Source organism: Crocodylus porosus, unplaced genomic scaffold, assembly GCF_001723895.1.
Source record: "Crocodylus porosus isolate Cpor-Errol unplaced genomic scaffold, CroPor_comp1, whole genome shotgun sequence".
NCBI classification, from domain to species: Eukaryota; Metazoa; Chordata; order Crocodylia; family Crocodylidae; genus Crocodylus; species Crocodylus porosus.
The window spans coordinates 17,574,320-17,602,048 of NW_017728951.1; the positions used below are offsets into that span (position 1 = coordinate 17,574,320).

At 48.6% G+C, this 27,729-nt stretch overlaps 1 protein-coding gene across 1 annotated transcript in view; it reads left to right on the top strand.

Moving 5' to 3' along the window:
• Positions 1-3,135: 3,135 nt before the first annotated feature.
• Positions 3,136-27,729, top strand: part of AFAP1L2 (actin filament associated protein 1 like 2) — a 49,165-nt gene continuing 24,571 nt past the window's right edge. Inside the window, exons 1-5 of the mRNA XM_019555477.1 lie at positions 3,136-3,166; positions 10,284-10,412; positions 10,913-10,990; positions 16,721-16,815; positions 24,548-24,638. Of these exons, the coding sequence (XP_019411022.1) occupies positions 3,136-3,166; positions 10,284-10,412; positions 10,913-10,990; positions 16,721-16,815; positions 24,548-24,638 (424 nt within the window). The remainder of the gene's footprint in view (positions 3,167-10,283; positions 10,413-10,912; positions 10,991-16,720; positions 16,816-24,547; positions 24,639-27,729) is intronic.

Genomic DNA, 27,729 nt, shown 5'->3' on the forward strand with positions numbered 1-27,729 from the left:
TTGCTAGGTGTGTTGCCAGCAGATTGCGGGAAGTAATTTCCCCCCTCTTATTTGGCACTGGTGAGGCCACTTCTGGAGTGCCGTGTTCCCCAGTACAGGAAGGATGTGGACAACTTAGAGAGGGTCCAGCGGAGGGCAGTGAAAATGGTTCATGGGCACATGGCTTCTGAGGAGGGGCTGGGGGATCTGGGCTTATTTAGTCTGGAGAAGAGACGACCAAGAGGAGGTTTGATAGCAGCCTTCAAGTACCTGCAGGGGGGTTGCAAAAAGGATGGAGCTGGGCTGTTCGCAGTGGTGACAGATGACAGAGCAAGGAGCAATGGGCTCAAGGGAAGGGAAGTTTAGGTTAGATATAAGGGAAAATTTTCTCAGGGGGAGGGTAGTAAAGCACTAGGACAGGCGACCCAGAGAGGTGTGGTTTTTAAGACCTCGCTAGGCAAAGCCGTGGCTGGGATGATTTAGTTGGGGCTGGTCCTGCTTTGAGCAGGGGGTTGGACTAGATGTGACCTCCTGAGGTCCCGTTCAACCCTAATTTTCTAGGATTAATGAAATTAATGTGAAATGATGCTAATAGTCTTAAAGTTTTGGGAGAATTCACAAGAAAAAGGGTGATGTCTGGATTTTGAAGTGATGGATAATCTCTGTTTTGTAATGAAATACAGGCAGTCCTCAGACTCACAACACAATCGGTTCCTGAAAACGGCGTCTTAAGTTGAAACGTTGCAACTCAGAACCGATTTTTCCATAGGAAACAGTGCTATAAATGGGGGGTTGGTTCCTGAACCAAGGCCTGATACTCTATTTTCACCAAAAATAACGCAGAATTTTATATTCGGTCAATTATAGATGAGTAATGTAGCTACATTAATGTATTTATATTGTAAATAGCAATCGTATTGATTAGGAAGGACTTCTTTGAGGTGACTTTGCTGGACTTTTTGAAGGGTTTGTGGCTGGAGTCTCGGCTGCAGGTTTTTCTGGAGTCTTGTCTGCTTTCTTAAAGGAAGTGTCCACGGATGTTGGGACAGATGTACTCCAGGGAGATGGGTGGTGCTATGAACTTGTTCGCCAGTGTGGCGTGGTGTCGGATCAAGTGTTGCAAAGTTGAAACTGGGTCAGAAAGTTGAAACGGTGTCAATTTATAAACGTTGTAAGTGTGAAACATTGTAACTCAAAATGTAAGTCGAGGATGCCCTGTACAGGGCACGTGTAGTACCTCGTGCAGATATGCAAGTGCTGTTGCTTAGGAAATATTGCTGATCTCACCATGGGACGCACATTTTAAATGTGTCAGGTCATCACCAGCTGGTTTGCACCAATCAATAATGAACATGTCGGGTTACGTACTCCGGGGCGGTTGTAATTGTACCTAGAATTCAGTGAAATGTGTTGTGCGAGACCCCGGGCCCGAGGTGGTTGGGGAATAATGATATAGTCCTTTGCATTTCATAGCAGGGACCCAGCCCAGTCCTGTTCCCATGCAAGTCGATAGAATATTTTTTCATGTTTTTTAATGGGAGCAGGACTTGCCTTCACTTTTAATTGCAACTGGGTTCATCTGCCGGCTGTGGTCTTGCTCTGTCTGCTAGTGCTGGAACCCAGTGGCAGGTGCTAGTTGAGCCCTGCTAACTCATTGCAGGAGACGAATTGAGTCCCATTCACCCTGTCGGTGGCAGAGGTGGAGAAACAAACACCACGAGAATAAACCAGGCCTTCTGATGTTTAAATTTTGCGTTGTTTTTAGGAAAGGGGTTAGTGTTGCCTCTGAACGGTACATGGAGATGGTCTGAACTGAATGCCCTCCCCCCCACGATCCTGGGCTGCTCTGAAGAGGATGGATAGAGCTCACGTGAAATCTAGCAGTGATTTGAGCAAGATTATTAAGTGATGACTGATGAGTGATGCCTTTAATGTTCACTGACACTGTTGCTAAAGCACCTATCAGCCAGTGATCCCCTAGAGCAGTGGATGGTCAACCTCTTTGGTAGTCGTGCTACAGATGAGCCTCGTACCTTCCCTGATTGCCATTTCAATCCCCTTCCCCTGCTTAATCTGCAGCTCTGTTTTCTGCTCCCTGCCCAACCTGCTGCCCTGCTTTCTTCTCCCTGCATTATCTGCTGCTGAGTTGCCTGTCCTCTCACTGTCGTGCTGGGTGCCACGCACAAGGGGTTGTCCATGTCATTTGTGGCATGTATGCTGCAGGTTGGCTACCACTGTCCTAGACCTTCAAAAACACGGTTTTTACTCTTCCCCATGAAATTTGACCCCAGTGCTCTTTCCTGCCATGGCAGGGGGTTGGACTCGATGATCTGCTCGGGTCCCTTCTGACCCTACAAACTATGGAACTAGGTGTCATTGTGCCCATTTTGCAGATGGGTAAACATGTACAGATGAGTTGCTGTGACTTGCAGGGTAGCCCAGGCAGTTAGTGAGGTCACAGACAATGGAGGGAACTTCAGTGAACCCAATTTGAGAGAGAGAGATTATGTGTGTCCTATTTGACATGTATGGCATGCCCCTTTAATTTTTATTTTGCCTGCAAGAGAGATTTTCTTCACCAAATACCTTTGGCAAACCCTTGTTGAATGAGTAAACCCTTGTTGAATTTGCTCTGGTACGAACTGCAGATCTGCTTCCGTTTAGCAGTTGTAGCAGCATTATTCATTAGGATTTGACAATTCAGTGACTCTGTAGCTTGTGAACTGGTAGGGGAGGAAAGACCAGGATACCCAGGAGTGTCCTTCTGTCAAAGACCACAACATACTTGTGGCAGGGAGGTAGTTAGTCATGCGCTTTCATGGGCAATGACCTCAACCAACAACTCTGGGGAAGCAGATCTTTGCGTCAGAAGCTCATGCCTCTCTGAACCAGTTAGTCTTTGAGGTGCCACCCTGCTCTACCTTCTGCCTACCACACTTAGAGAAGCAGTGCTGTTAACCAAGGAGCTGACCTATGGGCCGCAGAGGGTGGTGCATGCTGCCCATCTGATTGCACATCGGGAAAGAAGGACAAGGCGGCGGATAAGTGAAGAATGAGGATGCAGAAAGTGCTGATGGACCATTTCTGATTGCCAAGCTGTAGCCTGAGCTAGTTGTAATTCAGGAGATTGGTCAGTGCTTGAGACAGCCTTGGATGATGGCCAAGCAATTGGAAATCACTTCTACAGGTAGGCCAGGAGAATTTTGACTGCACTTTTGGGTGCTCAAATACTGTCCCCGTTATATTTTTTGGAAATGCAGAGACACGGAGGAAGCCCTGAAGCTTACATTTGGAGGAAGCAGTTGCTAGGATGTGCATCTGGTTTGGTTTCTCAGCTGGGGAATGGAGATTATAACTTTGATTTGGGATTCAAGGCCGCCCTAATAGAAGGGTTGGCTGCACTGGTGAAAGCCATTTTGGGACCTATTGATGATGTTATGCAGTGGCCTGAGTTGAGAACTCGAATTTGAAAGGCAGGAATCATATAGTGGAAAAACAATCGTAGGAAGGAGGTGCAAAATAAGGGTGACATTGCTACCACCCTAAATCTGCACCTGCACTACAGATGTGCTCCATAACTGCTGGTAATGTTCTGGGTGCCCTCTGAGAGGAGCTAACCTGCCTCCCCTGATCTGGAGCAGCAGCCTGTTCACATGTCTGCAGCAGCAGCAGCTTGTGTGCCTGGATAGAAGAGTACCACTGGGAGCTGGGCCTCCGGTCATGATAAAGTTGGGCTGTCTGCTGCAGAGCAGAGCTCAGCCTCATGTTGCTACCTCCGTGGAGCCACCAGTGACTGTGTCCTCCTCCCATGGCAATTCATCCGTGCTAAGAGAACAACGCACAAGTGCATTAAAAATTCAGAGACCAGCTTAATGTTATGGGACTCTTCCCCGTCGGTATTTTATTCATGGTACAAAGCTGGGCGTGCGTATCACACAGTTGATTTCTTTGTGTAATTCTCTTTTGGAAACAGCTGTTTTGTTTAATCAAGCACTTTTATTAATGGCTCCTTCCTGGGCATAGTTAGACACCGCATTAGATAGCAGACAACGGATGCCCTTTAACACACAGTCAGAGTCTCTTGAACTTCTGCGCAGAAGCAGCAGCACATCGTGAGGAGGAATGGGGAGAGAAAGCAAAAACAAAAAATCAAGGGAGGGCAAATAAAAATAGAGGGAAAAGATGAAAAAAGAGAAGGTGGGAGGAGAAAAGCATCCTTACAAGAAGAAAAAATCAGTGAGTGAAAAGACTGGGAGGGAGGAAAAGACCGTAAGTAGCAACTCTGGCGGAAAGGAGGCTGACGCAATAAGCTGGTTCGGGGTTCAGCTGTAGGGCTCGTTGAATGACAGGAACTTGTGAAAACTTTTCTGTTGTTTTAGTTTTGTCCCTTATCGGACATGAAGCCTAGGTGAGTCCGTCTCCATTGGTCCTTTTGGGATGATTGCATTATAACGCACCAGTCACTGATAAGAGAGCCCGGAGAGTGACTCTAGCCGTAGGTGTAGCACTCGCTGAGAATATAGGAGATGCAGATGAAGCCCCCGTGCTGCCTGCCTTGATGCAAACCAGTGCAACTCAGCTGGAATTAGTATGGCTTTTCTTGGCCAGAATTTACCCTCTGCCATCATTGTTCAGTGTGGGGTGTTTTTCCGCCCAGAGTACCCACAGTTGAAGACGTTGAGCATAGTCTCCCTTACACTTACCAGCCCAATCTTTACCATTGCCAACAGGCCCTTTGGTTGGAGAAGTCCAACCCATCCTACGCGGCACTGTGCCCATGGTCATTGGTGGCACCTTGCAGCATGAAGTGCTATGCCTAATAGTGCATTTATGTTAGGTAAGATCCTGGGGAGCCCGTGGGGTGACAGATATTCTACCAGTATAGAAATGGAAACTCAGTAGGCCTTATTCATACGTCACACCAAAAATTTGCTTGCCAGTGGGCAGGTGGGAAGGGTGAGTCTGGGAAGGGGACTCAGCAGTGGGGCTGTAATGGAGAGGTTGAGAGACCCTTAATTTGGGAAGGGCATCGTGATATTCATCGGAAGGCAAAGAAAAGCCCCTGTGGCACTGAGTCGTTTGAGTGCTTTGCAAGCCCTCCTCATCTCTCTCTCTCTCTCTCTCTTTTTTTTTTTTAAGGGAAAAAGTAAGTCCGTTGTCTGTTCAGAAAACTGAACAGCTTTGTGTGCATTTTCTCCTGCCATTTTGCTAAAGTTCAGAGTTCCTGGGCTAGAGCTGCCGGCTCCTCAATAAGGTTGTTGTTTGAACTTCCAAAGAAGCCTACGCAGAGCTAGTTGGGTTCAACCGTTCAGTTCATGTCCTGCAACCAAGAAGACACATTGTCTGCCCCTTTCCCTCCACTATTCATACTTCGCAGCAAAGGAAAGCCAGACTCTTCTAGCTTGGGTGCATGGAAAGTCAGGCAATTAAGCATTATTTGTGCATCTCAAAGAGGTCTGATTTTTCTGACAACATTTCCAAAAAGTGGACAACTTGAATTTAGTGGGAAAAGGTGGTCATAGGTATCCTGAGCAGTGGATTGACTAGGGGGAGAATTACAAGCTCCCTTGTGTTGTTATTTTACAGTGGGGAACTACACCATTTTGCTCCCTTTGATTGTTTTTTAATTTTAATTATTTTATCTAAAAACATGATCAAAATGGTCATCAACACTGACAAATCTTTGGAGATTTGTTAACGAATACGTTTCTAAAATGTTTTTTTAAAATAAAAATATTCTCAAGGATATGGGGGAGGGGGAAATGATGAGTTATGAAGTAATAAACAGATTTTTACCATAAGACATAATGAGTGGGGAAATTCCTTTTCTTAATAGAAAGTTTTTTGTTCCAAAAAAAGGTCAAGTCTGTTAGTTTCAAACTTTATGTATCCCCCAGATCGGAAAAAGTCGGCTCAAGTTGGCTTGTTTTAGTTTCACTCTACAGCATAGCCTTGAATTTACACACACACAAAGTTAGCTTGTGCATTGAACGGTTCAGCCTTCTGCCGTCTCATTCCTGGCGCAGTGGTATGCGTGTGGTCTTTAGGAGCAGCGCATCTTCCCATCTCGTCCATTACTACAATGTTTACCGTGAATGCATTTGCATATTTATTTCCTCGATGCAGCCGGCTGTTACAGTGAGCCCAGCCCAGTCTCGTTTCCACCAAAGTTGTCTTAATCCTCGTGCTTTCCTGCGGCAGACATCCCACCATTTTCTTAGCCTGTTCCTTAGAGGATCCTCATGTGGGGAGGATGAGGACGGAGTCAGCTTGTCGGAAGAAGCAAATGCTTTGTTCCCTTGGAAGACGGTCTTTTCTAAGGGTCATCCAGCTGTTACCGTCATCGTTGTCAACACATCTGTCTCTCCTCTCAGTTAGAATCGCTTTCTTTTGCTGTTATCAGAGAATCCTCTTCCTTTTTCCAGTAACAGTCAGCCCTTATAAACCTCCAAATTAGCCTGGTTGGGCTGGGCTGGATCTGTAGGATGTGCTAACGACACTATAGCTGTTTAGTTATGTGAATGCTTTCTCTATATCATCTCTTACCCTGCGCACAGGCATCAGCTGGCCTATTGATTTTGTGCAGCAAAGAAAGAAGAAAGAAAGCAACTGCTTTCTCCCAAAGCAGCCCCTCGGGAAAGCGAATGCTGCCAGCGCCAAGCATTCAGCAAGGGAAAGCGGAGGCTGAAAGGCCGCTATGGGAAGCTCCTGCTTGGCTTTCTGTTGAATAAATGCTTTCAAGGGAAGTGTGCTTCCCTCCGTGGAGGACTTGCTCAAAAACCTCTGCAGTGCTGCATCCTCTTGCCGTTCGAAGAACCTCGGGAGCTGCCTCGGTTGTGCCATTTCTCTAGGTGCAACCACCGGGCTTGGACCTGCGCCCATCAGGTTGGGACACGGGACAAATTCGGACTCCCAGGCCCTTCCGTATTACGTGGGAACAGTGCCTGAATTTCTTCCCCTCCCCAGTCTCTTCGCTGGGTCGCGTGAGACGAGCTCTACTTTCACTGTGGCTCCAAAGTTGTATTATTATCGGGCACTTGTACACATGACGGGGGTTTAAGCCCCGAGGTCTTATTCTAGGTGTCCTAATTGAAACGGTGGGTTTTAGTCGAAACCCACCACTTCAATTTTTCCATCATGTTACAGTGAAGGGCCTGATCCTTAGTTTAGGGTGGGGTTTTTTTGGGGTGGGTTGGAGGTGGAGGCTACCTATGGCTGGGGGTCAAGCTGCCAATGGGCCGAGCGGCCCATGAGCTGTGGGGGGCCCTGGGCCTGCCCTCTACGGCGGTGGTGCTGCCTGGGCGGGCTGCTAGCGGGCTGGGTGCTGTGTTAGCTCGGAGGCAGCATCCACCCTGATCCAGCTCTTCTCCGAGCCCACCCGGGGAGCAGTCCCCGAGCTCCCAGCAGGGAACAGTTGGATCAAGATGAGTGCTGCCTCTGAGCTGGGGCAGACCCGGCAAACTAGCTGCCCACGCGGGCAGCCCCAGGGTGCGCCGCCTCTATGGAAGGAAGAATCAAGGCCGCCTGCAGCTCCGAGGCCACTGAGCCCGCTGGCAGCTCGCCCCGACTGCGGGCATGCTCCAGTGCAAAGAAAAGGATCAGGCCCATCACTGCTTCTGCTTTTAGCCATTGGCTGCTGAAGGCAGAAGCAGCCAGGAGCCCGATCCTTTTTTTCTGTGGAGCCTGCCTTCCTGTCCCGCGGCCAGGGGGGCAAGCTGACAGCGGCATCATCGCAGTTTTGCAACGTGGCAAACTAAACGACATCCAGGTGTAGTTTAGTTTGCAACGACGCAAAATCATTTTGAAACCCCAAGAGTCTTGCACACGTGCACTGCGACACCATTAAGCCACACAAAGTGACGTTTGCATCGCACGTCCATGTTAACGGCGTCACGTGTACAAGCGCCCATCCTCCCTGTTGTAAGGTCGCGATCGGTTGGAGGGTGGTTTATTTTTACAGGTATCAGGTTTGGGTAGACTGTCCCAGGACCTTGCTGCTGGATGAAGAGGAGCTGAATGCTTGTGTGCCTGCGCCAGCTCTGCAGAGTCAGTCGGAGTCTCTCTACTGACTTTGGCTGCTGGGACAGGCCTGAATTGAACTGCCTGAGTGCATTGCGAGCCAGAAGCCAGATTTGCCTTCTTAACTCCCCTGCTGGAAAATGTAACCTACTGTACAGCAGTGTTTTGCGGCAGGGCCCTGTGTGCTGTCCTCCTTCTGGATGCTTGAGAAACAAATTAAATCATTTTCCACAGTCGCAGGGGTCGAATCATTAACCTCAGGGGGGAGAGCCGAGTCTAGCTTGACTTCCATGCGGACAGCTGTTGGAAAGCTGGCCTGTTCCTAAAGCTGGGAGATAAGATGAGATGTTGTTATGGGCTGTCGGTTATCATCACATGTAAACGGGCATGTCCAGCAGAGTGAGCTCATAGGAATGTACATTTAGGCCTTTTCTACCGCGGGAATTGGTCTCAACCTCAGCAGTCGGTTGCCGTTCACCAAAGCAGATGCACCTGCAGTGTAGGCAGGAAAACTCCACTGGCATGCATCATTTCTGGAAGCCAGGGCGAACGGGCTCCTCGCCGGACTAGGGACAAATCCCCAGTGCCAGGTGATGCCTGAGAGACGCACTGGACAGCAGCCAGTCTCTGTTCAGTTTTAATCCTGCTTCTTGGTGACCATCTTATTCTTTACCCATTGCCATCTGCTTAAGGAAAGTACTGCCACTTCTTGAAATTATCCGTCCCTGGTTTGCAGCGCAGTGGGTTATGTCAAGCCACGACATGAGCCAAGCTTGCAGCCAAGGCAGCGAAGACCAATGCAGACATTTTGAGCTTCCCATTGGTCCTGAGGCACATCAAAATAGCGTTAATCTGATGTAGGGAGGGTAGAATAAAATGCCAAGAGCTACCTCATAATAGCACAGGATTTCCAGAGCAAACTGATTCAATTAAATGTCGGTGTGGAGTCAAGCTGTTGAGCATTCGTAGATGTTCAAAACCGATGGTTTGTTGCTGGATACTCTAGGTTTAGCAAAAGAAATTACGTGGCACATAAGAGCTACCACTTGCTTGTGTTTCTTGACTTCTAAGGTGCTCTTGATAGAGAAATTCCTCGAGTTACATTTGGCATTAATGGTTTTATTCTTGATCCTACCATAAACTTTCTGTGTAAGCCGAGTATGTCTTAGTTTCCTTTTCGATGAAATGGGATATCACTGTACCTTATGGCATGCTGGGAGGATAAATGGGATATTACTGTACCTTACAGTATGCTGGGAGTGGTAGCTCCTTCATACTTTGTGAGATATGAAAGTAGATAGTTGGGAGTGCCAAGTATGTAGTTAAAGAAATGACATAATTGCCAGTTAAAGAAATGAAATAATTGCCTTTTCCCAGTTTAAATCTTCCGTATTTCATAGCCGCACGTTCCCTATTGACATAGATAGGAACACCAGCCTACTGAACAGCATGGTTATGTTAAGCACAAGTTTGCTGCCCCTCGGTCCTGCAGCTTGTTAAGATCAGGAAGTGATTGAGCGATGTAAAAGGGGGACAGCCCAAAGTCCGGGAATGGCCAGAGTTGGCTCATGCCTTGTGCTTCCCATCATTGTCATTCTTACTCTGCATTTCCTATTCCCACAAACCACTCTGTTATTTCCTGCCCTGTCCCTAATTAACCCAAGGCAGAAACAGGAGCAAACAGAAGTGAATAGCTGAACATCAGTGAATTCAGTCCGATCCCTTCCACCAAAGCCATTTGGCCATGGAGCCGTTTAAACAGAGGGGCTCCCCGAGAGCTAAAGGAAACCAATCGGCGTTGCTTCGTTTTAGGTGCTGGGGCCCGTTCCTGCCCTGTTTCCCACCTGTTCTTTCCAGGTATCAAGTGCTGGTTTTCCATCATGCGTTTGTCCAGGAGGTAATCGGATCCGGCCCTGCTTTCAGTCCCCAGCCAGTATATTGTTGCTAGCCTTTCCAGCCAAAACAGTCTTGGAAACTATTGAGTAATGTGATGCCAAAAGCGTTAGCTTTTTTAGGGGACAAATTGTAAAACTGAATGGAAGAAAGCTTGAAAGAACCTAGAAAAGAGAGTTAAGCTTAGTTCAGAGCTGAAGGCTGTAGATAAATAGACCCTTTTAAAGTTTTGGATCTCAGTTAGAATCAAAATAATCAGAAAGGTGAGTCCAGTCTAGAAATTGAAATTCTCATTCATCCTTACTGAGGTTTGGAATAGAGGTCCCCTCTCTAAATAAAACCAGATTACTCTCAAAAGACATGCTCTCACTTGCTTTCTGTGTCTCTCTCAGCTCTAGAGCAGCTGCTTACAGAGCTTGAAGATTTTCTGAGGATCTTGGACAAGGAGAACCTGAGCAGCACAGCTATAGTGAAGAAATGCTTCCTCTCCGACCTCCTTCGGGTGTACACCAAGTCAAGCGGTAGGTACAGATTGGGGAATCGCAGCGGGGAGTCAGTCTTGTGGTGCTGTCTTTTCCTTCATTGGGACTTGAAAGAGGGGATGATTTTATATTTTTATAAAATCGGAGACGGATTTTATATTTTTATTCTGCATCTAACCAGCAAGCGGAATAACTGGTTAAACGTACATTTTTACGAGCTAAGGATTCCCATAATTTCCGATTTTTTTTTTTCCTGCATTTCAATCTCGTTTACTTAATCCGCACTAGAAGAGACACGGGATGTGCCACTTTGCTGAGTTAACACTGAAGTAGTAATTTTAACTTTGGAATTTCCTGGTTGTTCATTCCTCAGCTTTAATGTTTGATTACCACTAATTTATTTTTATTTTTTTGCATTTAGCTGACGCAGAAGCTTGAACATACTTATCAGAGATGCTTTTTGCTTTTGTTTGCATGAAAACTAAGAGGTATAAGTACAGATGGGTCAGTAAGGAGCCTGTTCTTCCCTTGGTGCACAGGTGGCGATGAGGAATACATTTACATGAACAAAGTGACCGTCAATAAAGAGCAGGGTACGCCGCAGAAACAAGACCAAGGTATGCAATCTAGAGTTGCTGAGACAAAGGGGCAAAGGAGTCGATCTCGTCCCATCGATATCAGTGACAACACTCCTGGTGACTTCAGTGGGCGCTGGGCTGAGCCGACAGAGGGAGTGAAATGATTTGCATAGTCTGCATATTCTTGAAATCGTGCCCTTGCCAGCACAGTGAAGTTATTCCTGGAAGTAACATTTTTGAGTACTTTGGGATAAAAATGTCACCTTCCTCCCAACCCTGCTACCCCACTGTAACATTTCAAGAAGTCCACAGATTTCCTTTCAGTGCAAAACAAATCAGTCCGCCTTTAAAAGCTGCAGATGCTCACACTTTTTTTAGTACGTTGCTTTGCACCATGCCAGCGCTGTTTCAATTGGGCTAACCCAGTGCAGTACATCAAGACGAATTATTTGCGTTCTCGCTATGCACTATGCCATCTTGTACTTAAACAGCATCCCCCCTCCCCACTGGAAGCTGCTGAACAGTGCCCTTCAGCCAGGGTGCTGGGACATACCAGGGTGCCACCAGATCCTTTGAAGGGTGCCACGAGGTGTCAGGAGATAAGCAGATAAATTAAAGGTAATCACAGACTCAGGTTTGCCCCTGCTTGGATGATTTCCAGCCTCCACTGCTCAGTCTCTCTGCAAGGAGATAAGCACTTTAATATATAAAGTAGTGTTTGAAACTGGGTGCCACTCGATTTGCAAAAGTTATGGAGTGATGCCTCAAGTCCAGGAAGGTTGGGAACCATGGTGCTAGACCAAACAGGCTGTATACACTGAGAACAATTGAACCTAGAAGAAGTGCTCATCTTTGTTTTCAGAAGAAATTTTCTGATTATACCTGCCCGGCTTTGACCCTGCAAAATGGGAAGGAAACTTGCAAACTTTCAGAATGGTTCAGTGAAGGTTTGTCACTCCCACAGTGTTTATGGCAATTCCGAAGGTCACAACTGATCAATGCTTGCAAATCTGAGTAAGGCTTTTAGCCCCTTGGCATTCTTATCATCATGCTCCTTGCAGCTGTACGGGAACTGTCTTACCATGCGAGTGAACAGCCCTGTCCACAGGGAGCCCAGCATCTTGCCTGTGGTTGCCAGGCTCTATGTACTGTAGTACAAGCAATAGCATTAAGCTGAAGCTGAAGAAGCTTGCAGCTCAGAGCAGGGAGATCGGTGGCAGCAGAAAGACCTATGGAGTCTCAGTGCTGGGTCCGACTACCTGAATCGAGTGAGAAGGTTTGCTCGGGGCAGCCATGCAGAAAGCCAAGGCCCTGTGTAAAGCCTGCCGTAATTATTTTTAGAGATCCTGTTTTTACTTCAAGGACCATGAGCCTGCTCACTTCCCTAAGGGACAGGGCTCTTTTTTCCCCCTGTCTTTCAGCCACCTCCCCAGTTCAAGTTAAACTTCTAAGTTTTATTTGGGAAGATTGAAGACAGTAGCTTAGGTTATATGTACAATTGGCCAAAATGGCAGGCAGAGCTGTGCACAAGGGCCCCAGTCCTGGGCAGGACCTGTCTATGCAGCTTTTAAATCTGCAGAGTCCTGGTAAAGTAAATGAGGCGTGTGCAGGGGCAAGGATCTGCTTATGGACCAGCTGTTGCAGGCTTGTGGCGATGATTTGTGCAGGCTTGGAGTTTGAGGGTGGTGTCACACATTCGGCTTAAGTGCAGCTAAAACTTGAGCAGATGCACGGCCAAGCAGTTAGCCACCCTTAGGGTGATAGAGAAGTGGTGCTGGAAGGGACCTCCAGAGGTCATCTAGTCCAGCCCCCTGCCTGAGGCAGCATCGTAGAAGAGTCGTTCCCTTTCAGGCGAGGGTTGTCTCCTAAAACAGTGGTGCCCAAATTGTCTGCCCTGCAGACTTGTGCAGGGTGGGCCCCTGGGCCAGATCCACTCTCTGAGCAAAATCTGGTGTGTACAGGGCTGCACACCCAGGATCAGGCCAAATTGCCCACTGCAGGATCGCGTGTTAGTTGCCCCTGCTCCCCCCCTCCATATTTTTCGACCCTTGTGGAGGCCTGCCAGCCGGATCACAGCTCTGCAGGCCAGATGTGGCTCCCACGTTAGGGGTCGAGCACCCCTGTCCTAACACATACTGACTTTAATAGGTAAAAACCTTCCAGGGACCATGTGACACCACGCTGATGGTGGCAGCTATGATACCTGAAGCAAACTCAGTGAAATCAGAGGTAGGCACTGAGTGGTAGGTGCTCACTGGCACTCAGTTCAGGGCCCTTTCACTGTTTTAATTGCACTCGTGCTCATGTCTAGGAGCAGCATGTTATAAGATGCTCTTAAAAACAGGAATTGCATGAGCTTAGAAGAAAGGAGAGAAACCCAGACAAGCAAATGCCCTAAAAAGCTTCAGTAATCTCTGAGAACAGCTCTAAGCTCCACTCCTAAATGTGCCTGCCATTGATTGCCTTAGGAGGCCTCCAAGCTGAATGATGAAGTCCTTTCTAGGTCTCTTGGTGGCAGCACAGTAATTGAATTCACCATAATAAAGAGACACAAGTTACGTGAGAAACCGACGCCGTGCCCTTCAGTAGCAGCAGGTAAAATGCAGCCAGCGCAGAGACACGAGAGCAGGGGTGCACGAGGTGACGTTCTCCAGCCTGCCCCGAGCAGCAGGTCAGGTTGCGTGATGGCAGGGACCGCGCCGGCCCTCTGATCTATGAAGTACTTGCTTTGTTCACCTGCACGAGACAGCAGGGAGAGATGAGAGTGAACCATCAGTGCCCCATCTTATTTCTGGTAGAATTTGTGTTTTTATGCCCAGTTTTTCACTTTCTTCTAAGTGTCACCTAAATTCTGGGTTTATGAGAATTATGAAAGGAGGGGAACCTGGTGCTAAGCACTGTTGCATTTGGGACTATTCTTCAATGTCTTTTGTGGATGCCACCTCTCCAAACCAACTGGGATTGCTACACCCTTGACTTCCTGCTTTGGGAAATTCTGAAAAAAAACATTTTTTCCTTATTCAGGAAAAAGTTAAAGAGCAGGCAATGCCACAAGTCCAGCAGGGATCTCAGCATGCAGCTCCAACCTCACCTTAAAAGGGGGTGTACTCTACAGGGATGGGATACAGGCTCCCCACGTAGAGCCAACCTGTGCTGCATCATGGTCAGATACTCACTGGCGGTAAATCCGCGTAGCTCTGGGGAGCGGTGGCCATTTACACCAGCTGGGGAGATCTCGTCTCCATCCTGTTTGTGAGTCACTGTGGAGACGAGGGGCAATTAATATGCAAAGCAAACAGCATACTCCCGGCATGGCAAGATTCATTAGGGTGCTGGCTGGGTAGGAAGTGAAGCCAGGAGCTCACTATTTGTAAGTCGATGCTGGTACCACGCAAGTAATGCAGAGTTTTGCTTCTGTTATCATGGCATAGACTGACATTTGTCTCGTAGCTGATCCTGCGGAGCTAGAGTGGGCTCCGCTCTTTGCAGCAGGCCATGTGTTGGCATTGTGCTTTTATACACCTCTGCAGGAAGCTTTCCTGCACATTTTTCCCTGTTTGGAAAACCCTTGGTGTCTGTGAATGGGGAGGTGACCAGGCAGTAAGTGAAGAGCTAGGCTCTTCTAAGCAGTGTTATGGCACCATCCTTTGAGCAAAGCTCTTCGGGAAGCATCACATGATTCCCAGTCTCTTCCAGAGGCACATGGCAACCATCGATGGTAACATGACATGATGTCTGCCCTGCCAGCAGCTCTTCCTTCTCCCTTGTGGAAGAGGGCATCCCCTCGTGACAGCTAGGAAGCAGGGCATTTGCAGTGCTACCAAGGAGGCCTTTGGCTGGTCCAGCTCCTTTGTCTCTACCTGATGCAGGAGAGCAGTGTTTTCAGGCTGATGGTCACAGTCTGTGCCTTACATTTCCCCTGGTTTATTGTAAGGTTAAACCGCAAAAGAAACCCAGCATCCCTGCTTGCCGCAGTTGTGCATAGCCCACAGATATTTTCAGCAGGCATCAACTCACCGAGCAGTATGGCCTACAAACCATGCTGGAGTTTAATGAACTCGTCCGGCATTAAAAGCAGAGACTGTACTGTGAGGAGCAGACGGCCTCTCGCTGCGGGACATGGCCCTTGTATGGTTTGCACTGTTGTGATCCTGTGCCCTCACACCAGAGGCTCATTAAAGGATGCAGGTTCGGGGATGTCATTGCGGCTTCTGAGACGGAGACTGAAATAGTGCAGTGTGGTCCCAGCTTTTATTTTTAAACATGAAATATGCAGCAAAGCTCGTGCCAGCCTCTTTTGAGCAAGGAAGTGCATGATGTTGCCAATGTTCCCTTTTTGCACGTGGGGAGAGGCTGGGATTTTCAAATGAGCCCAAGGGAACTAGGCACCCAACTCCTATGGAATCGATTGGTTTTGTGTGTCCCTCCCAAGGCTGCCATTGCAGTGTTATCTGAGGGTGCCTTAATCTCATAGCTAGGTACTGGTAGAGGGATGCTGCGGGACTGAGAGCAGAGGCAGAGAGAGATTAAGGCTCAGACCTTCAGAGGTGGGTGAGAGTTGAACTCCCATATCTACCTTTGAGGACCTGATCTCTATGGCTTATCGCTCGGGTATTCTGTGGCAGAAGTAAATATTGAACACGGATCTCGGGTTACTTCCCTAACCACTGACCCTTGCTTCCTCCTTAGGCCCCTGGGAAAATCTCAGCCTCTACCTGTTACCGGGTTCTCGGTGTCACTTGGTCCCACTAAGCGGATATACACCCTGCACTCCTTTCCTTTCCTTTCCTTTCCTTTCCTTTCCTTTCCTTTTGCATAGCTACAAAAATGTTATGTAAAAGTGTCAGTGGTTAACATTACAGCTCTCAGCCTATTAGTAAGAAAGCAACCAGACTCTGCTCTCTCTCTCTGTCTAAAGTCTTTTGTGCTATACAAAGGGAGTTGAATGTCATGATCCCATGCTGAGAAATTGGGACATCTGCTTGGGCAGACAGAGGTTCAGGAATAGAGCAGGGGATAGACTTTTTGAAGCAAAAAGGTCCTGGGTTGTTACGTGCCCAGGTCTCCTCAGGAGGTAGCACTGCCTTCTACGTTCCAGCAAGTCAGTCGTAGGATCTAGTTACGCTGACCCTCCTTTAGCTACAGCTTTTTTGGGTGGGGGATATAGAGACCCCTTTTGTGTACCAAATACAGCAGTTCCTTCGTTTACAGCTGTAGGGCCATCAGTGGGAAGGAGCTCTGGTGCACACATTCCCCAGGGGGAAACAGGTTAGGAAATGCTTTCTGTCCAGGCCAAGTTCCCCTCTGAAGTCAGCAGCGGTACATGTTTTGCACCACTTGAACATCCCCTACCCCCTTTTTTCTTAAGTGTGTTTGTAGAGCAACACTGGGAGAGGGAAAGTTATTTGTCTGCAACTTGCAGCCACATGCCACCCAGTAATAACAGAGTGAGCATTTAGGCCTGCTCAATATAGACAACTTCATTGCAAGTCGCGGGATTTTGTTTTTGACAGCTGTTTTGATCTTCATGGTTTTCATTCCAGAAGGAAAAAAAAAAACATGCCAGAAAATAGCAGCTTTCTACCAGGAGGAGTGGCCCTGTGGCTGTGGCCTGTAGCCCTGGCTGAGATGGTGGGCGCAGTGCAATATACTCTGTTATTGGCACCGCTTCCTCTTCAGATATAATGCAGCACGCGTCTGTGACTGGGTAATAAGCACTTTGCTGGGAAATGCCACGTGTCCTCATTTCTGCTTGCTTCTGTGTTATAGCACTGGTTCGCAGAGACGCGGGGCCCAACGGGGAAGCAGGACAGCATTCATCTCCTCCTCGGAAGAGCCTGCCAGACCTTCCTCCACCAAAGATAGTACGTGTTTGGTTCCTTGTCTTCCCTTCTCCCATTGCTTTCCATCGCTTTTCACAGTCTCATACTTGAGCAGATCTAACCACTTCTACTTCTGATGACAGCATTTGAGAGCCGTAAATGCTCCACAGCCACTACTGTCCCAGAGCCAACGCTCTTTTCTGGCATAGGTGATGCACAGAACGGCTGCTGATGGACAGTACTAAGGGAAATACTTAGTCGCAGTGACTTTCGGAGGAGGGTTGAAGGCACCTAGCAGGCCTTTTGACCATCTTCTCCTAGGAGTGTGAGAGCAGCTGCTGGGGTTAGGCTGCCTGGGATAAACACGTACAGGCCAGCAGTCCTCAAGCGTTAGCACATTTGGGTCGTCACTGTGTGGTGTCAGGAAGCTCTTCTCTCCTGCATGGTTTGATCATGGCTGAGGAAGATAAGTGCTTGCTTTCATCTGAAGCATCTGGCCTCATCCACTTTTATAATCCCGCTAGCAGACACTAGTCTATTGTTCCCTACCCCTGGGCAGCGTCTTATGAAACCTGCAGCCACGCGGCCCTGCGAGAGCGAGGAACAATGCCCGAGTGTCCGAAACCACAGGGGAGGTAGTTCGGATTATTCTTCTCCTTGCCATGCTGCCTTGTCTGACCCAAGAGAGCTTGCAAGAGCCAGGCCTGTTAGTACCTGGCATCGGGATTCACAGGGACTGTAGGAGTTAGACGTGAGGATTTTGTGAGTCTCTTGCCTATGATGGAGGGTCACTTTGCCCGCAAAGGAGAGAAGTTCAGTGTTTTGCCCCTTCTCTTTCTAGGGGCATTTAAGTGAAGCTGCTAACCAAGCTTCCTGGCCACCCATGCATCCGCTGTGGTGGATGTGGCATATAACGGGTTGGAAGTAATGGGATGCCACTTGCACTATAATTTTGGGGTGCAGATTTCTTTCCAGGGCCTGCTTTTCAGCCCTCCCGGGCTGGTGTGTAAGACCCGTTCTGTATGACTCCAGCTTCCCTGAAACTTAGCTTTAAAAAAAAAAAAATAAAAAAAAAGTCCACAAACAAAGTTGCTTTGGACTTTTCCACAGGGCAGTTATAAATTTAATTAGGTTACAGTTCAACGCGATCAGCTTTCAGTGGGATTTTGTTTCCTTGCCAGAAAGCCAGCTCTTGCTATCCTCCAGGGACGCTGACAGCGGGTCTTACTGTTCAAGTGCTGATCGGACATGGGAATCGCAGCAGCGAGGACTTTCTGATGTAAAAGCACAGCAGACTTGAAAGGGGGAGGGGTGCAAGGGGCTCGCTGGAGAAGCTGTTCCCCTGACAGGAAGCAGAAGTCAGAGGGCAAGCTGCAGGATTAGTAGAAAGGGTCTTGCAGGGGCTCTGCTGTAGGGGAGTTTTATGGATGGGTGTTGCCTAGAGGTGCTGGGAAAATGAGGCCAGAGAAGGAAAGAGGTAGGGCTGGATTAATAGAGAGGCCTTGTCAACATATTGCAATTATCAGAACAGCTAAATTCCAGCGCCCGGGGGGTTTCCAGCGAACCCATCCGGCTTAGCGGCTTACGCGGACTGTGCTCTCCATGGACACGCTGTACTGAGAACGCAGGGCTTCCTCCAGCCGCTCCCGGGAGAGCGATATGTCTGGATGTTTCTTATAGCTGGGGGCTCTTCCTTAGCAGCGAGATGGGTAGAAGAGGCCCGTGAGCTGGTGCAGCAAAAGAGCCGCATGGCAAAAGAAAAGCCTGCCTGGGTATCAGTAAGCAGATGGAGCGGTTATCGGGCAGCTGGAGCTGTGTGACAGGGCTGGAGGAGGCCCAGCTGCACACTGGCGCTGGCTGTGGGAAACTTAGAGGCTGCTTCTCCTGGTTATTCAGTGGAACAAATACAGGAATGCACCTCGGGCCCCGAGCAGGGCAGGCGCTTTCCCAGCCTCCCTCTCACTTCTGTGGCTCTTTCCTGGTGCCCTCCATGAGCAATGTAACAGTGGCTCCTGCCTCATCCCTTTCTTTCAATTCCTGACCCATTCAAAGCTGACTGCCCGGGTCTTAGCAAAAGCAGGAGTTGCATTTGCACTGACTTTCGCACGTCTGCCCCGTCAGCTTTCAGCCGGGGACTTCAGCAGAGACCTGTACAACTTGAGCGAAGGCTGTAATTGCAACAGTAGGCTGTTTTCCTCCAGGTCGGGGGTCAGCATCCTATGGCTCGGAGGCTCAATCCAGCCTGCCATGGTCTGATTCAGACAAGGGTGGTCCGGGGGATTGCACTGCCCATCCCCTCCAGAGACCCCTCCTTCCTGCTGCTCTCTCACGCTTGCCGGAAAATTTGCCCGTCTCCATTGCCGTAGGGGATGGAGGCTGGCAATGAGGGTAAGTGCAGATGGTTTGGGCTCTCTAGGGCGTGGAAATTTGTGGCCTGTGGAGGGGGCTGGGTCACGAGCCATGGTCCATGGGTTGCTGCTCCCTGCTCTGGGCAATCAGCTCTTGGAGAGGAACATCATGAACCCTTTACCATGTGTGCTGTATTTTAGCTTTATGGGATTAACAGCCCCAGAGACATGCTCTAGGCTGGAAGAGCAGAATGATCTCGGATCTGAAGCATGGTGCATCGGTAGGGTCACTCGGGGCAAGCCTGCACCGCACCTGCTTGCTCTGCCCGGGTCCAGCCTCATGTCATGGTTTATAAACACACAAATCAGCTGCCTATTATTTAAAGAGAGGTGAGTGAGCAAAAGAAGGAGAATAGACTAAGTGGGGGGAGGCAGATGAGGAGGCAAACAACCCAACTATTGACTTCAGCCAGGGAGTCACTTCGCAGTGAATCAACCCGTGGTCACGTAGGCTGCCTCCGTGCCGCTCGGGGAAGTGCCACCGGGACTTGCAGCCTGCCCCTTTGCACGGCGATATAGAGCTGCACAAATAGTGCACCAGTAAACACATCCGAGGCAGAAAGCCTGAGAGCTGCTCTGGGCACAGGCTGAGGACACCTGCCAGTTCCTGTGCCTGGTGCCTGTGCTGTGGCAATGTGAGAGTGGGGGGGCTGGGGTGAGCAGTGCTCCGCGGTCACCGTGTGGGCATGGCCCAAGGGTTGCCAGCTCTTCAGCTTATGGACTCTGCTTTGGGTTGACTGCTCATCTGAGTGGAAATGGGGCTTCTTCCCCAGCTTGTAACACAAAACCAGGCAAAACGTGGTCTCGGGAATGAAAAAATATGAGCTCAGAGGCTGTAACGGGAGTGAACTGCTGAGGGGGTGACAGGCCTACAAAGCGCTTCCAGAGTTTGTGCACGGTGCCCTGCAAACAGTTCCTCCAAAAGGGGCAGATTTTTTCATCCTTTTAGAAAGGCCTTGTCCACAACAGACCGGCTCTCATTTAGCACCTAAATTGAACCCAGACTTTTGGATGCTTATCTTGCTGGGACCCTTTGACCCCAGCTGATGTCCTGCCCCTGGGGCAGGGGGCTGGACTCGACGATCTTCAAGGTCCCTTCCAGCCCTAACGTCTATGAAATGAAGCCTGTGACACCGACGGGTCAGGCTTCCCAAAGACGGTGGCATCCAGTGGACTGAGCTCCTTCGTAATTCTCACCCCATGGGTGCTTCGAGAGGGGGAACCTGTGCCGAGTGCAGGCAGATACGTCCACTGGCATCTGAATTACACTCCCTTGCAGCAAAGCAGGTTAGTGGGGCTGTGAACATGTGAGCAGGCCTGTTAAATTTTCAGGATGGCAAAAGTACGCGTGTTTGCAGAACTGTGGTCAGGGAGATCGTTCAAGGAGTCCCAATTAGGCGGTGAGAAATCGCCACCAGGAAAAGGCAAATTCGCCATCTTGCAGCTGCTGCCACTCGGGCGGATGACACAGCTGGGTGCAATGGAAGAGACCTGCAATGTTTTCCTCTTTGGGATTTTTGCTTTTTCTTGCTGCTAAGACAGTAGGAAGAGTTTTTCTCTGAGGACTCCAGTCAGCAGCAGCTACAGCTGCTGGGCCTATGGCCTGGGGGAAAGAGGCAATAAAATGGGTGTGCTCTCATTTAACTTCTGGTTAAAAAGTAAAAGGGATGCGATGACAGCTGAGCATGCTCTGAACATGAGCACGCTGGGGCTGTGCTGCCCTGGAGCCCTCCGGGGATGCCAGCCTGCCTCCCGCTTGTGTCCAGCGGTGACTTGAACAGAGCCGGGAGCAGGCTTCTCCCGAGCGTTGCAGCCCGGCGGCTCGTCTTCGTGGAGCGGGAAGGCTGGAAGCCGTCCAGTTGTCCCTTAGTCACCATCCAGCTCATCTTCCTCGGACTCGCTTGTGGACGTATCTGTTCTTGAAAATGGGCAGCTGTCCTCCAATGGCAAAAAGGGGCTTCGGTTGAACCCGTATCTCCAGTGACAGAGTTCAGCAAACCAAGAATCTCCCATTTTGGGGGGGAAAGTGCAAGTCTGAAAACTAGAGCACAGCACAGAGCCACTTATGCCAAGGGGGACAGAAGACAAGCATCACATACATATCACACCGAATCCCAAGCCTATGGCAGCATTATGGTTGTTCAAGACTTATACCGGGATAACACCAAGGACAGGACCAAGGATACCAGTGGGCTGAGCGCTGTGCATACGTGTCGTCAGCAAGCATGCTCCCAATTTTGGGGCACGTGGTTCTCCTTCAGCAGCCCCTGCTTTCCCTGCCGGCGCAGCACATGCCGCAGCAGGGGTCTGTGATATGTTGGAGGTTTAAAGCAGGGAGGCTTTGAGTGAAGGGAAAGCAGCCAGAAGAAAATCCCTGGGAGTCTGGCTTTCATGTGCGAGGGAGGGGGCTGCACGGCCTCCTGCAGGGAAGCGGAGATCACAGCCCTTCAGCTTGTGAACTTGGACCCCCGTTCCTGAAAGGGCAATGACCAGAGAGTGCTGTTTCTATAAAAGCTCTGAGATTAATGGTCAGAGAGCGCTGAAACCGAAAGCTAAACCCTCCCGCACCCTTAAGCCCAGCCTGGGAAGCTGATTACAAAGCGATGATGTGATGGGATATGGGTCTGTTTATTTTTCTGGGGTTTAGGGATCTCTTTTGATTATCTTACACTTTTTTTTTTTTGGTCTCCTTTTCAGGGGGTGGAGGATTTTAAGGTGCAGGTGGATTTCAGTGAGAGAGCTAGGCAAAATGGTGTAAGTCTTGAACAAACATAATGCCTGCCATAGGCTTGGGATCAGGTGTGATACGTATATAATGCTTGTCTTCTGTCCCCCTTGGCACTAGCGGCTCTGTGCTGTGCTCTGATTTTCAGACTTGCACTTTCCTCCAAGAAAAAACACTGATGTCCTCTCCTGCTGTGCCAGCTTCTTAAAATAGATGTTGGAGCTGCTGGGGTCCTGGAATTTATTTGGGGTTGCATGGTCTATTGTGCACGAACGAAAAGGACAGGTGTCCTGGAGTGACTGAGATTGGTTTAGATAACACAGTACAATGCATGTTTGACCTCTGCGGGAGACAAAAGAAAGCCACGCCTTTAGGGAAAGAGAAAAAATATAACCTTTAAAGCAGCTGAAGCCTGACAACTTCTGTCGTCTCTATTAAGCAAACAAAGCAACTTCCCCTACCCCTTCCCCGACACTTGTTGGTCAGCATCGGAGGAAATCGCGGTGGGCCTTTGTGTGGACGGAGATGCCCTCCCAACCTGTTTATTGTTTTTGCCACCGTGTTGGCTGGCTCTCGCAGCCAGCCTGCCACAGATGGAAAGGATGGAAATATTCCCTGGCTGAGGAAGTGGAGCCAGCAGATGTACTGAGCGTTTGTCTTTCGGTGCAATGCTTTAGCTTCAGCTCTTCAGTGTGAAAGCATGATGGGGAACGGTTTTCCAGCAGCGTGGTCTCCATGCCTACATGCATGTTGATGTACGTGGACACGTTTACTGAGAGTTTATAGACGGACAGGGCTGGGAGAGACCTTTCACCCAAGTATGAGACGGTTTCGCCCACGGGTTTGCAGAGACCCATGTGAATGGGACCCAAAAATCTGATCTTCCGACTCCACCGGGATCAAAGCACCAATCCAGATGGGCCAGACTGGGACTTACTGCCCTATTGCCATAGACATCTGAGTGTCCCAATGCTATTGCCCTTACTAGGTCCTAATAGGAGAACAAAGGAAAAGGCCTAAGACTTAAATGTACTTAAAAAACTAAGATACAAACTATGCTGAAAAAATTGTGACTTGGTCTTTTTATTGTGTACACAAAAATACCGCAGGTACAAAAGTCAGGACTCTCAGGGGCTCGTCAGCCCCACAAAGAAGTAGAGTGTGATGCTTTTGGCGTAGCTAAGAAGATGGACCTGTAATTGGAAGAGTACAGTAATATTTTTCCTTTAGTGCTTGGTAGGGAGAAGGGGCAGCTTTAATTCCCACTAGTGATAGTGTACAGGGCCTTTCACAATATGTCATGGCCCTGCCCCATGTCTTCTCTTCTTCCTTGGCTTTGCATCATCAAGGGGAGCACATAGCCATGAATTAGCTGAAAGGATAGGAAAGAGTAGTTGTTGACATACCCCTAGTTGTCTCCTAGGAAGATCTGCCAGATCTGCCTGTCTCCTGGCAAGCCATTTTCAGCATCGCTGCTGCCTGGTCCCAGCCCAGTTCATACACCTGTAATCTAAGTTGCACCATAAACAAGTGACTGACAGAATAACCACCCCCAGCTAAAATAGTGTCATTGGCTGTTTCGAATGGGGAGCAAGAACACGATGCGTGGCGCGTCGTAGAGATGCGCTGTGCGGTATAATGTGCAGCAAGCGACAAGGAAGACTTGTTGCTGGACTTAGTTTGGAAATGGCTGGGCAGAAGGATAGGAGCGCTCCCGGTTCCCCTAATGACAGGTGTCACGCCGTCCACTCCAGTCTGCAGTCACGTGAACGGCTTGGACAATAAAAAGGCTTGGTTTTACCCATCATCTTCACTTGCACGTTAGTATTTCTAACGACTCGGGGAGCTGTTTTCTCTGCCAGGCCTTGCTTGTGTGTTGGGAGGGGTTTGGCAGACGCAACAGGGATTTTCCAGCACTTGGACTCTTTTCAAAGGCTCGGTTCACATTAATGTTATTTATCCACTTCCTTCATTTATGCTCAAATCAACATTAAAGATATCCGGTATGCTTCTTAAGATAGAGGCGTTGGCTGCGATGACCAACTGGCAGTGGACTGTCAGCTGTGGGGTTTGAGATGGGGAGCTAAAGGGCTGTTTGGGCTAATGGTAGTAAATCCAAATTCCAGCTGTCCGCAATTCAGGTCTCCATTAATATTCTCCTTGGGGTTGAACAGCAGCCCAATTAAAAATAAGTTTACGGGCAGGAATTAGGGGGCTGGACTTGATGATCTCCCGAGGTCCCTTCCAGCCCTGGTGTCTATGATGTCTATGAAATCTGTATTGAAGGACCAGGGAGGAAGCACATTCAGACAAATGACATTTGGTAGGAGAGCGAGAGGGGGCTCTGGGTTAGTATTCCCATCCATTTAGAAATCCACCTGGTTTTCCCAGTGTTTTCAGGAATATTGAAGACACGATCTATTTTAAGTGGACACAACATGGTTAGATGGTGGGGCAATTGCAAAGTGCAGCATCAGAACAGCCCTTGTAAGCTGGCTGTATGGTGAAGCCCAGTTAAGTTACTTGCCAGTCTGTCTCTCCTTGTCTCTGGACCCATTTGCCTTCAAGTCATGAGTCACGCATGGGGTTATTCCTAAACTCCAGCCTGTTCACATGCTTGTTTGATTTCTTCCTTCTGCAGATTCCAGAAGTGAAACAGCCCTTGGCCTTCAAGACTGAGTCACCAGAGGGATATTATGAAGAAGCTGAGCCATACGATGGCTCCATGAATGGTACATCAGAGCCGTGTCTCTGCTTTTTTATGGCTATCCTTAACTGCAGTGTGATACAGATCTTGACGCTTGTTTGAGCAAGGGGAAAAAAGTACATACAGTTCTGTGTTACTTGCTGATGATACATGTTCAACCCCTGTAGTGGTCGGTCACATTTAATAGCGAAGGTACCATTATAGTTTATAAAGGATTAATAAATAGCTAATAGGTGTTTTGAGCCTGTTGTAGACACAATAAGGAGCATGTTTAGTTGTAAATACATCATTGTAAACCAGTATAAGCGTGGGTAGATTTCTGTTTCTGATGCTTTCAGATCAAGATCAGATTCCTTTATCAAAGACATGAGGTCTTGGGCTTGATGCAGGGGTAACTGGGTGAAATTTAGTGGGCTATTTTCTGCAGGACATCAGACTGGATGATTTGATGCTTTCTATGGCCCTTAAAATCTGACACTGTTGTTCTGTTGGACTTTTTAAGTCTATCAGAGATTAACCGACTTATGGAAACAGTAGTCATTTATTAGCTATGTACTTGTAAATGTACATTTCTATATAGTGCACCTGATTTTGTTCTGGAAATGTCACTGATGCTCTTCTATACTGTGTAAGTTCTCGGCCCGTGTTCATCACCCCATCGTCTCAGCATCTTCCCATTGTGCCTCAAGCAATGTGACTATTACCCTGCCATCTACCCCTGGAGAGTGAAGGATGTACAGTGGAGACTCCATAAATCCTCACGTATGCTATTGTGTTATTTAGGGCAGGTGAGAAATTCAGACTTAAGGATAAGAAATGAAGCTCAGGATCTGGATCTGATTTCAGGACTGGTGCATGAGCAGAGTTGTCCTCTATGACCCAGATGTGCAGCACTGAGCTTGGAAGTCTGCACCCACTCTGGGGCCCGCTGCTAGAAATCATGGGGGGACCATGCATTGTAAATCAGCTCTTCAGGACAGCTCCTTGCATCTTCCTGTGCAGATGTTCGGCTCTTAGGCTAAACAGAGGCCCCAATTTCAAGGGGAGACTTTGGAAGTGGCAGCAAAACAGGAAGAATGGTGCAGAAAATTTCCTATTGCTTCCCTCCCATGAGCCACCAATTTGGGTGCCAGTAAAGTACAGTGATAACCAGGGAGATAACACTTGGTTTGCATGAGAGGAGAGACTAGAGGTGAGGCTAAGATGAATAGTGTCATTGTGTGCAGATAAGTGGGGTGGGTTACAATTTTAGCTTCTGTTCCTCACCACCTCTCCGTGTTTTTCTCATCATTTTAAAACGACCCCGTCTTTCCAATATGGGGCAAGCACCGCTTGCGACTGACCGTGGTGGAGTAGGATTACTTTCCATTTTTGCAAAATCACCATAATTTCAGAAGTTGCAGGTAAAAGCTTTCAAGATCAGTCCCATGAGTCATGGGGAAACCGGGGTTGTGTTTGGGGTTACAAAGGCACCTGTGGAATTTTGTCCAGGCCCTTTCCCTAAATAACTCCAGTCCAGTTCAAATACTAGAGGAAGAATTCGGCTTTGTAACCCCACATCAACACGAGAGGCATTGGGAACAGTTCCTAGACTCTCGTAGTGCAGGGAATATCCTATATCCAGCAGAACTAATGGATAAAGGCACTTTGGGAAGGAAGTTCAGAAGTGTCTTCTCAGTGCTTGGGGTCGTAGCCATTGCAGCAGCACTACAAAATGCCCCCGGGCTGGCATTCCCCCGCTGGAATAAACCCAAGCATTACAGTTCGACTGAAACTTTTTAGCACTGTTGGCCAAAGCAGAAAAATCTTTGCCAGTTGCTCATTCCTCTTGAGCAAAAAGGCAGATGAAACTTTACCCCGGTGGAGAACTGGGCAACCAGGGAACAGATAAAAGGGGAGGGAGTCACGCACCCTTTTGTTGTTGATTTTTCCAGTTGCTTTAACTTGTTTCCTGGCACAGAGCCACCTGCCAGCCTCAGACCATCTTTAATTTGCTTTGCAACCTCATGTAAGCATCTTACTTCCCAGGGTGTTTTCCAGTCACCTCCACAGTGAGATAATAGTTATGTTTTTTTGCCCTGCACATGAAAAAATGGAGCTAGCTGATTACACTCAGAGCCACGGCGTGCAGGGACATGTATCAGTCTCTTATTTAGTCTTGCGCGCCTGTTTGTAAAAGAGCTGTGTGCCAAATAAGATGGGTTGTCTAATTCGGAGCGCTTTATAAGCCAAAGGAAGACCTTGTTTGGAGTGATATGAGAGACTACCCAAGTCTCCCTGTTTCTTGATAATGCAGGTACTGAATTCGGGCAGGGTGGTATGGATAGCAGTCACTTTTAAACGTGAAGCTGCGAGGGCTCCTTTGGTCCAGGGTGTCCCTTGTAAACAGGGTGTCTTTGGTCCAGGGTGTCTCTATGATGCACTCTGCTGCAGGCACCAAGCCACAGGCTCTCAGAGGTGGTGAAGGCATGTAACTCTCATTGGTTTCTATAAGAATAAAAGCCTGAGTACTTATCTTGGGAGGCTCAGTGGTAAAGCACAGCAGGTCCAATAATACTGTACTCTACAAGGGGCATCACTGAATCGCACCTGTAATCTGATAGGGGAATAAGATGCTGTTCATCCCATGTATTCTCATCCGCCCTGGGCCACGGTGTCGTGAGTGCAGCGCATGTTGGTCGGAGACTGGTTCCCCTTGCTATGCACCACGCGCTGGCTTGGATCCTTTTTAAATCGGACGTTAGCTTTATCTTTCCTACCTGTACATTAAGTGATTTTGGTAAGGCCAAGTCCTGATATGCAGACAGTCGCTGGATTCAAGAACTCTTAGAAAATTTTAAAAAGCAAGGAATAGCGGGGGGGGTGTATACCAGGGCCCTCTCCTGGAGAAATCAGACTGCCCAACAGCGTCGCATTGCTAGCAGCTGGGGGAAATTCTCCTGCGGTTTCGTTGCAAGGGGAAAGGTCTGGATTCTGTTCTCACTTCCACCGTGGAAGCCCAGACGGCTCCGCTACGTAGCACAGTGGCTGTTGTGAAATCCCGACTGGAAGCAGATTACAGTAGGAAGCAAGAGCCCTCTTTTGGCAGGATGCTGACCCGGCCTCGGGTTTTTAAG